The sequence below is a fragment of the Eriocheir sinensis genome, chromosome 35 (genome assembly GCF_024679095.1).
Source record: "Eriocheir sinensis breed Jianghai 21 chromosome 35, ASM2467909v1, whole genome shotgun sequence".
Classification (NCBI taxonomy): Eukaryota; Metazoa; Arthropoda; class Malacostraca; order Decapoda; family Varunidae; genus Eriocheir; species Eriocheir sinensis.
This window is the reverse complement of record NC_066543.1, coordinates 17161525-17172069: the sequence shown is the minus strand read 5'-3', so window position 1 is coordinate 17172069 and position 10545 is coordinate 17161525. Positions and strand designations below refer to the sequence as shown.

The 10545-nt window shown below is 43.9% G+C and overlaps 1 protein-coding gene across 2 annotated transcripts; it reads right to left on the bottom strand.

The window, feature by feature from the left end:
- Nucleotides 1-592: 592 nt before the first annotated feature.
- LOC127007519 (calcitonin gene-related peptide type 1 receptor-like) lies at nt 593-10461 on the bottom strand. 2 transcript variants are annotated; one of them, XM_050878651.1, is made up of 6 exons: nt 10402-10461; nt 4334-4477; nt 3791-3988; nt 2324-2499; nt 1435-1620; nt 593-1020 (listed from the first exon to the last, which is right to left on the bottom strand). In XM_050878651.1, the coding sequence occupies exons 2-6, from the start codon at nt 4433-4435 to the stop codon at nt 717-719; spliced, it is 966 nt and encodes a 321-aa protein (XP_050734608.1). In that variant the 5' UTR covers nt 4436-4477; nt 10402-10461; the 3' UTR covers nt 593-716. The 2 variants fall into 2 exon arrangements, with proteins under 2 accessions (XP_050734608.1, XP_050734607.1); XM_050878650.1 differs by lacking the exon at nt 10402-10461 and adding an exon at nt 4597-6311.
- Between the last annotated feature and the right edge of the window lie 84 nt (nt 10462-10545).

Here is a 10545-nt window from a genome sequence, read left to right as displayed (position 1 = left end):
CGTAGTTTACCTTCCCCAGGTTTCCTCAAATAGGTAGCTACTCATTTATTGACCAGCCTAAAAGGGAGGATGCACAGCATGGGTGAGTTGTGTGCCGACTTCTCTGGACCGGCATCGAACCTGAGCTTGCGGATTCATAGCTAGGTGTGTTAACCACTACACCACAGAGTTGCTAATATCTATAGTTGTGATATACGTACAGGAATTTAGTTACGCTCTTTGAATTCCGTCTTCGAGTCTCAATCGGACAAATTTAGCTATTAATTTATTTCAGGTTTTGGACTGGATGATCTCATTGTCCAGACTGTTCCTCAGTTCATTGCCCCAATTAATGTGGAAAACTATTTCTTAATATCCCTCAAGCACTCACTAATGAACCAAATAGCCAATCAGCCAAGTAACTAACTTAATTAAATCAGTTAACACCTCTCGAGTCGAGTGCCATCTGGCAGTGGAGTATTATGAAGGAAGGAAAGGGATGGATGGAGGGAGACAGGAAAGGACAGGTAGGTGGGTAAGACAGTATAAGGGATATCACTATCTGAATAGATAAGACTCGTATGTGAAATGGAAAATGGATGCCAAAGAGAAGTATGTAATCACATTTATGATAATAACAAGATCACCGTGAAATTTTCATGCTTGTGTATACAACGAATGTTTATCGAATCATCTGAGGATCTTAGAATTTTCTTTTTCTTTCTCAATTTATTCCATCATTTGTGCCGGCCAGAAAGACTTCCTTCCCGCGTCAGCATCTGGAGCTGTGAGTCAGTCAGCTGTGGGTAGGAGGAGCACTTGAAGCAGGAGGGCAGGACTTGCACTCTGGTTGCCTCAAGGTCCTCAGAGTTGCTGATGGTAGTCTGGCGCATCATTCTTTGGGCACGCAGAGCTGAGGTTGCAGTGCAGGAAGTGGCTGTTGAGCATTTCGTGGTGGAGGAGCCCATGGTTAGGAGGCGTGTCACCTGTGTGCTGCCTAGGAGGAGAGACCCAGAACAGCTTCCTCGGGTCAGCGGCTTCCTGTTATGGACAAAGCGTAGATGGGGGTGTGGATAAGAGGAGTAAATCGCAAACATCCATACACAGGATACATAAGGGAACACTGGAACCACACACTACACAGGCCTTTATGGTGCTAGCAGTGGGGTTGTTGAAAACATGTTTGTAATTGTGGCTATTCAGTTAAGACACTAATAAAAATGTTGAAAAGGGTTGGTAGCAGTTGCTACATGCTGATAAAGCATGGATGGATTATCTTGTGAATAAGTTATAGTTACAACCAAGGATAAGAGATCCTTGGTTGCAATAGAGTGGATGTATTTACATAGAGGCATTCAGTAAGTCAGTCAGCATTCACTGCTTACATGACTTGCATTAAGAGTTGCTAGCATGACTTACTTGGAATCAATCAGTCAGCCATCATTCAGTGCTTACATGACTTCCTGGCGACGAAATGGGGACGAGTTGGGGGTGACTGGGAAAAGTGGAGGGAAGACTGGTAGCAATCCACAGTCAGCCCGATGCACCTCCCCCTGAGTGCCACCTCCCTGATGATCGTCCACCGATGAGGACCCATTTGAGTCCGCCCCCTCTGTAGCGCCAAGGGTTGTCTCCAGCACTCTAATGGGAGGGGAGGATCACTTACTCAGGCAGGGAAGGCAATAGGAAAGGGAGATCTGTGCCTTCTTGTCCTATATCACAGTGCTCTTGTTCATCTCTTTGGTTTTCAAGATTTTGATGGTTTGTTTAGTATCCTGTGCCATAGCTCAGCATATGAAGTTCTTGCTCCCTCATAATCATTAGCTATGCTCTTATTTATCTATATTTACCAGTACTGGGAGATACACAAGTTATTATTGTCAGTCATTATTAGTCCACTGGAGGACAATGGTCATTCCCAACATTTTTCACCTCAATCTCATATCAGTGTATGCCATCATGATATGACCTGCACAAGTCCAGTTCATATTCTTAAGCATCATTGAAGTTGCTTCAACCTTAGTCTTTTCCCTAATCTATACTGCTTGCTACCTGCAAGTGTGTTTTTGTGTGTAATTCACCATGACCTGATCACGAGTTGGACTCGCAATCACCAGCAAGTACCCTCTCGACAAGAGCAAGGCTCATTATAGTCGATCTCTGGGTACTGCCAGGACCTCCACACACCCCAAGAGGGGACAGTACCCACTCCTTGTCAGCGGAATAATCTTGGTCTGAGCAGGGCTCGAACCTCTGCCTTGTCAGGCCGTGAAGCCTGGCAGCGCAGAGCTTTTAACCACTGAGCTATGGAGCGATGTGTGTGTGTGTGTGTGTGTTGCCTCACCGGGTTGAGTCCCCTGCAGCGTTGTTGGCCTGGGAGTTGAGGTTCTTGAGGGGATGGGCGCCGCCGGTGGAGGTGAGTGGTACATCTCGGGTGCTCTTCCAGCGCTCTACATGGTTGCCAATGGACTCCTGCACCTCGGAGTTCAGGAAGCAGTAGATGATCGTGACCACCAGACCCTGCAGGGACGTGTGATAGCATTGTTTACTAATCATCAAAAAGACATTGGCTATGCTTATGTTTAGCTTGTAAGCTCATTGATAAGAGCCAATCTTACGTATCTTTTCATTAGTACTGCTATCAAAGTCATCATCATCATTATTTTCATCATCAGAACCCCCACTTCCTGCTCATTGCTGTCATTTGGTGGGAAGGCAGTGGCCGAGTGATCAGCGTGCGGGTGTGGTTGAAATTCCCCGAGATTTGATTTTCTCTTTTCTACTATTATCTTGGTCCCACACGTCCTCTGTGCCATGATGGGCCGGAGCCAACTACCATCTAGGCCCCTCGAGAGAAGCCTACCGGCGCTATAGGCGTACATGTAAAAAAAAATAATAATTCAAGACAAGGAGAAGGTATTCGCTGGCTGCCTGGGATTGAACCCGCGACCAGCGTGACGGGAGAGCCACTCCTTACTGAGTCGGCCAAAGAGGTACCCCACTTGCCAAGTGGGTTATGGGAGGCTCCCTCATCAGGCCTAGTCGCTGCACTACACGGTGACCCAGAAAACCCGAGCCCCACCGATGCGTGCTGACAATTTTTAACCATCGCCGAGTGGCGGAAGATCTTTCACATGCTGCCCAGATCTTCAGTCAACCCTAACTTCAGCGACTTCAGTCAAGAGGAGCACCGAGGGGCAACTTGGGCCAAACAAGAGCCATACATCACAGCAGCCACTATAAATAAAATTTTTCCTGCGCCACTAATGGGCTGGGGGCACCCGAGAGACCTACAAGAAAGCCTACCGACCTTATAGGCAGCATTAAAAAAATCAGCATGGCTGGTGGCTGAGACTTACAATACTGGGAGGAAAAAAGTTCAAAGAAAGAAAATCGCCAAGTGAAACAGTCCAAATACACTCATAGCACCATCGCCCCAAAGTCTACGCATGCAGCAGCTTATTCATAATATGGATGAATACTCATGTATGGATGATAATTTAACTAAAGAAGCTAGGAGCACTGGAATGGATTCAGAAAAGGATATCACTGGTACAGAATGTGAAATATAACATTATTCATTCATTACTGAATTCTTTAGATATAGCAGTACTCTGTTTCTTTAAACCTTACCTCTAAAACCTTGTCTTATGAAAGCATAGGTCGGTGTCAGTCTCAAATCCTTGATATTGTACATGTTTTTATTCCACATAACATTCAGTAGTTACCTGTAAGCCTGTAAATGGTTCGTCAGCCAGCCAATAATTTAAGTCAATGGAGGCAAGGCTCATGCCCAATTAGCTCTCCTTACCTGGGTAGACAGTACGATGGCTCGTGCATAGGCAAAGACCACGGCCAGAGTGCCATGCGAGGGTGCCAAAAGAAGGAGGACGTGTGGTGTGCCCAGCAAGGGCATCAAGACCAACAAGGAGCGCAGTGCCCGCAGCCCCAGCCTCAACTTTGGCTGCACCTCCTGGGCATGGGTCGGCCGAAGCTTCTTCACCAGCACCTGCAGCAACAAGGGCTCTGTTAGCCTATGAAAGACTTAACAAAACATGCGGCTTCATAGTCCGTAGTGTTCATGTGATGTGATCAATATTGTTTTCTCTTGTATGGCATAGGTCTGTGAAAGCAAGTCTAAAAGTAAAGTGATGTAACTGTTACATTGCCTTGTTAAGTGCAAGAGCTAAAAACTATTGAAGATTAATTAATCTGGCCTCTAAGAACGAATAAAACACCCAAATAAATCAGAGAAGATATGAAATAGAAGAGTCCTTGGCAAACTTGCATTCTTGGGGAGTGCAGTGAGAGGTAAAGGAACATGCTTGTGAAGCTAAACTCACATGATACTGACCAGCATGACATGGACGAGGAAGAAGGTGTTGAGGGTGAGCACTAAAAGCACGGGTCCTCGGTGCAGCCAGTCGAGGGAAGAGTCATGAACCCACGGACACATGACCTGCCTCACTGACCCACCGCCTCCACCATCACCTTCGGCCTGAAAATGCAAAATGTGGCTTTAACCCTAAAACGGTTCATGGAGGCAACCCTATACCGCGACCACAGTGAGTTACAGTAGAGAGAGTAGCAGTGGCTCCTGAATAACTCCAACTTCACCTCCGTGCTGCAGGAGAACTTTCTCTGCAGCATGTTGCCGATGACTGTGAGCTTGGTGGTCTGCTTCTTGATGTCATCATCATCAGTCCTTTTCCTTTTGATGACATGGCCCAGGTATGTGAATCTATCCACAAATGTAAGGGCACCAAGCCATGCTGATGTCTGGTAGTCCACCCTTAATTGAGTGTGGTGGCGGCACTACCATGCACTCTGTCTTGGTGGTGTTGTAGACAATATCGTGCATGGCAGCATACGCCTGACACACTCCAATAAGGTCCTGCAGAGCCTCCACTGTGGGTGCCAGCAGTACCATGTTATCAGCATAACTCAGTGAGTTGATTCACTTATCATGTAAGTGGCAGCCTGTGCCTGTGTCACGCAGAGCGGCAGTGAGATCATCAGTGTAGACTTTGTACACGTAGGGAGACAGGGTCCCTCCCTGGCGATTACAATTGGCTATCTTAAATGGTAGCGAAGTGGAAGCCCCCCGTTTTAACATAAATTCCTGGGTAGTGTACCAGTACATTAAGAGCTTGACAATGTACCCAGGAGTTCCCCTTACAAGCAGTTTATTGATCAGCTTCCAGTAGTTCACTCTGTCAAAGGCCTTACTGGCATCAAGGAAGCAAAGGTAGACAAGTGAGCCCCTGGAAGTGTAGTACTCATTGATATTCTTCAGTGTTCATTCACACATCTCAGTGCCGTGCCCTTTCTTATAACTAAACTGATTGTCCAGCGTGTACAGGTAGGCCTTTAGGCGGTGCAGCACTGCCTCTCAATCACTTTTGACAAGGCAGTCGCAATGGCAGAGAGCCTATTGTTGCTAGAGAGAGCAGGTTTTTTTAACCTTGCACTTTAGCAAGGGTACTATTTGCACTGCCAAAACCTGAGAGGATATGTATTGATGGCAGATGCATGATGATGTTAGACAGGAATGCGAACCATTGCTGGAGTGTTTCATAGGATTTTAAGCAATCTCTGAGTGACAGTATTAGCAGATCAATGATGGGTATGTTTGATGTGGTCCTGAATCTCTCCCTGGGAGACAGCTTTGTGTCCTCTGCGCTGTCTGCTTCATCGTGATGTTGCTTCCGCCTTCACACACGTCCTCGATCGTCTTTGTATTCATTATGACCACATTTTTGGACAGCAATCTGTTCGTAGTCATCGAACCGGTCCCGTTGATCTTGAACAAACTCGGTCAGTGATCTGAGTAGATTTACTGCTGTGTTTTAATCAAGGCCTGACTTCTGCAAATGCTGACTTGTTGCATTAAATCTCTTAAGGATGTTCTGCCATGTTACTAAGAGAATTACTGTCTCAAGCTTCTCCATTTTCTGCAAAAGACCAGATGCCTCACATCTAACCTCTGCATTTAGATGTTCGTCCATTGCTAGATTTTCTAGTACCACTATGTTTTGCCCGTAGCCATTGGCTTTGGCTTCTACTTCTGTATAAACCTATCCTGCTTCTCCGTTTATGTCCTCATCACCAGGCAGTTGGCCTTGCATTTTTTTGGCTTTGGCCGAACCAACTGGCAATTTTCAGCCATCAGAGTATGACCAAAGTTTATCCACATGTTGTCCAGATGTCCATCAATCAATCTGAACTCTAGCAACATCAATGCAGAGCCGCCAGGCTGTTTCAGTATTGGTTTTATGTTCTCGATAATGTTCACAATCTTAATTGATAACTTTGCATTGGCATCTTGTACCTTTAGAACCAAATAAGTGTGCTAATATATATATATATATATATATATATATATATATATATATATATATATATATATATATATATATATATATATATATATATATATATATATATATATATATATATATATATATATATATATATATATATATATATATATATATATATATATATATATATATATATATATATATATATATATATATATATATATATATATATATATATATATATATATATATATATATATATATATATATATATATATATATATATATATATATATATATATATATATATATATATATATATATATATATATATATATATATATATATATATATATATATTAGTGAAAAGTATATATATATATATATATATATATATATATATACTTATATATATATATATATATATATATATATATATATATATATATATATTTATATTTGATATATATATATATATATATATATATATATATATATATATATATATATGACATATTGTAGGCCTCTCGAATTAGTTGGCGTGTGATTATAAAAGCGAGAACTCACGTGAATCTTGTATGCTTCTGCCTTGGTCCTTATCGCTGTCCCTGCTCGGTTTTCATTAAAGGTGAGACATAGGTACCTTTTATGTAGTGAAGACAAATATATTTCTGCTTATATGTATCAATTGTACTTAAGTAAATGGAAAATGAACCGTGAAAGGAGTAGCAATATTTTCCTCCCCCTGTGTGCATGTCCGCACGCAGCTATGGCTTGTACCACCAGCCTTACATTCTAACCTCTATGCGCCTGTGCATTGCCGCCCAAGAAAGTGAGACAATTACACGGAGAGAAGCCAATAATGGTGCCGCGAAGTGTACAGGGTGGTGGTAAAGCACGATTGGTGTTAGACAAAACAGGTCAATCCCTACTCAATTTACTTGGCTTTCTGAGGGACGTGAGGAACTAATGACTTTGTTGATGGGGATGGAAAAGTTTGTTATTTTGGCTGTCATTCTCCACCAATTATTTTAAAGATGAGATGACGAAGCTCATTAGCTATTAATGTGACCGTTTCTTTTTGAAGACGCTCTTTCTTCCCTCATTTTCCTCAGCTTACTTGGCGTGATTTGTATCGGTGCTGCTGCTATTTTTGTTCGTAAAGAGAAAAGCTCTAATTTTGTTTGAACAGAAAAGCAGGTCGTGAGAAAAATATGTGGAAAAGGTAAATAATCGCAAGAGGGAAATGTTTAACTCGTTAAAATATGCATTATTGTTACGCTGGGGTTTATAAGATAATTATACAGTCTGCGCCGAAAAAGAAACGTGGCCATTTTAAACAGTGCAAAAATTGTCTCAGTAAATTATGAATCAGAAACAGGTACGTGCCTCCTGCTGTTACTACTTCTCTTGAACACACGCACTTTGGATATAAATATTTTAATCCACGTAGCATGTTTGTTTCCAGAGAGGTGCGGTACCAATTCTATTTTTGTTGGTTGCGATGGTTCCTAACCATTGCTGATACTCAGCTACAAAATTAGCAGCTGCCAAGTGCCATGGCAATTCATTACATACCTGTTTTGACGTGACCGCTTCGTTCCTCAACGTTCAGCGCTGCACACTCATCTCATAAATGGATAATTATTAATCACACACACACACACACACACACGCACGCTCACACTCACTCACACGGCCCGGTAGCTCAGTGGATAGAGCGTCTGCCTCACAACCCGAAGGACCGGGGTTCGATTCCCCGGCCGGGTGAAGATAAGTTGGGTTCATCTTCTTTCACGTGTAGCCCCTGTTCATCTAGCAGTGAGGAGGTACGCGACGTCAGGCAAGGAGTTGTGACCTCGTTGTCGCGGTGTGTTGTGTGTGAGGGGCTACCCGAAGATCGGTACTATAAGCTCTGTGCTCTTCCGTAAGTGAACGGCTGGCTGTCTCGAGAGAGACCCGCAACAGACCAAGAGGTGAATTACACACACACACACACACACACACACACACACTGTCTCATCAACACCAGAGAGTAGTTCAGCATGCTCTCTAAACACAGATCCTCTCTCTATCCACACCACACTACATTCACACAACATACACACTTTTTCCCAAAATTCAAAATTCAAAATGGCGTACCAAAACAATGCCTTCGAGTCCCCGCCTGGGGGGAGGGAGGGGGACCACAAATTCTCCCAGGGAGGACTCCCCTTCTGGCTGCCGACTTCAGAGGTGTCTTGATAACTCCTCGGACCTCTTTCTTATCAATTTCTGTAACATTCGCGGTCTTCGTTCTAATTTTCATTCTGTGAACCATCTCTCCTCTAAACCTCACCTTCTCTTCCTCACCGAAACACAGGTTTCTGAGGCTACTGACAGCAATCTCTACTCTTCCCTCATACTATCTCTATCCTAAATTTCAATTCAAAGCTGGATGTTGCGCCTACGTGCGCAACGACATCACTTGCTCTCGTGCCCACGACCTTGACTCTTCAGAATTTTCCACCATCTGGCTAAGACTTCATTGTCATTCTATTACTAAATACATCTGTGCTGTTTATTTCTCACCAAACTCTACTAACTATGTAAAATTCTTTGACTATTTGAACTCTAAAGTGGAGCACATCTTGACCCACTTTCCCTTCGCTGAAATCTCCATCTTGGGAGATTTATATGTTCACCACCAGCTTTGGCTGTCATCCTCTTTCACTGACCAGCCTGGTGAACCGGCCTACAACTTTGCTCTCCTCAATGTCCTAGAGCAGTTGGTTCAGCACCCTACACGTATTCCCGACCGTCTTGGAGACACGCCCAACATACTAGACCTTTTCCTTACCTCCAACACTTCTGCTTACTCTGTCAAACTATTCTCTCCGTTGGGCTTCTCCGATCACAACCTTATTTCTGTATCCTGTCCTATCGCTCCTGTACACCCTCTGGACCCACCGAAGAGGCGATGCTTCTGGCATTTTGCTTCAGCTCGCTGGGACGACCTTAGGATATACTTTTCCGATTTCCCGTGGCACGATTACTGCTTCCAGGATAAAGACCCCTCTGTGTGTGCCCAGCGCATCACAGAGGTGATTGTCTCTGGAATGGAGGCATACATTCCACGTACTTTTTCTACTCCTCATGCTAAAAAGCCTTGGTTTAATCACGCTTGTTCTCGTGCTGTCAAAGATAGAGAGGCAGCTCACAAAAGATACCAGAGCCTTCGAACTCCCGCTAACCACGATCTTTACATTTCTGCCCGGAATCGTGCCAAATCTATTCTCCGATTTACCAAAAACTCCTTCATTGATAGAAAATGCCAAAACCTTGCTTTTTCTAATTCTTCCCGTGACTTCTGGCATCTAGCCAAAAACATCTCCAACTTCACTTCTTCATCTTTTCCTCCTCTCCTTAGTCCTGACGGCAGCACCGCCGTCTCATCTATCTCTAAGGCTGAACTCTTCTCTCAAGCTTTCTCTAAAAACTCCACTCTGGACGATGCTGGGCATATTCCTCCTACTCATCCCCCCTCTGACTCCTTTATGTCTGTTATTAAGATTCTTAAAAATTATGTTTTCTATGCTCTCTCTGGCCTCAACTCTCAGAAGTCGTATGGACCTGATGGAGTGCCTCCTATTGTCCTTAAAAACTATGCTTCCGTGCTGACACCCTGCCTGGTCAAACTCTTTCGCCTCTGCCTGTCAACATCTACCTTTCCTCCCTGCTGGAAGTATGCCTTCATACAGCCTGTGCCAAAGAAGGGTGACCGTTCCAATCCCTCAAACTACCGTCCTATAGCTTTGCTTTCTTGTCTATCTAAAGCTCTATCTATCCTCCTAAAGTCTAAAGTCTATCAATCCTCCTGCCTACGACTTGAATTCTTTCAAGAGGAGGGTATCAGGACACCTCTCCTCCCGAAATTGACCTCTTTCGGCCACTCCTCTAACTCTTTTTAGGAGCAGTGAGTAGCGGGCTTTTTTTTTCACATTTGTTTCCTTTTTTATGCCCTTGAACTGACTCCTCTGCTGTAAAACACACATACACACACACACACACACACAAAGGTGAAGCTCCGCCGCGGCAGACTGGGCGTGTACCCTCTCACCTGTCTGGACGCGTTCCTCGCCAGCCGTGCACACGCCCACAGCCCCGCCACCGCCACGGGCACACCTGCGGGGCGACACGGCGCTGCGGCATCATAATGACACTTGAGGGAGTTTGTAACGAGGATGAAATTATATTAACAAGT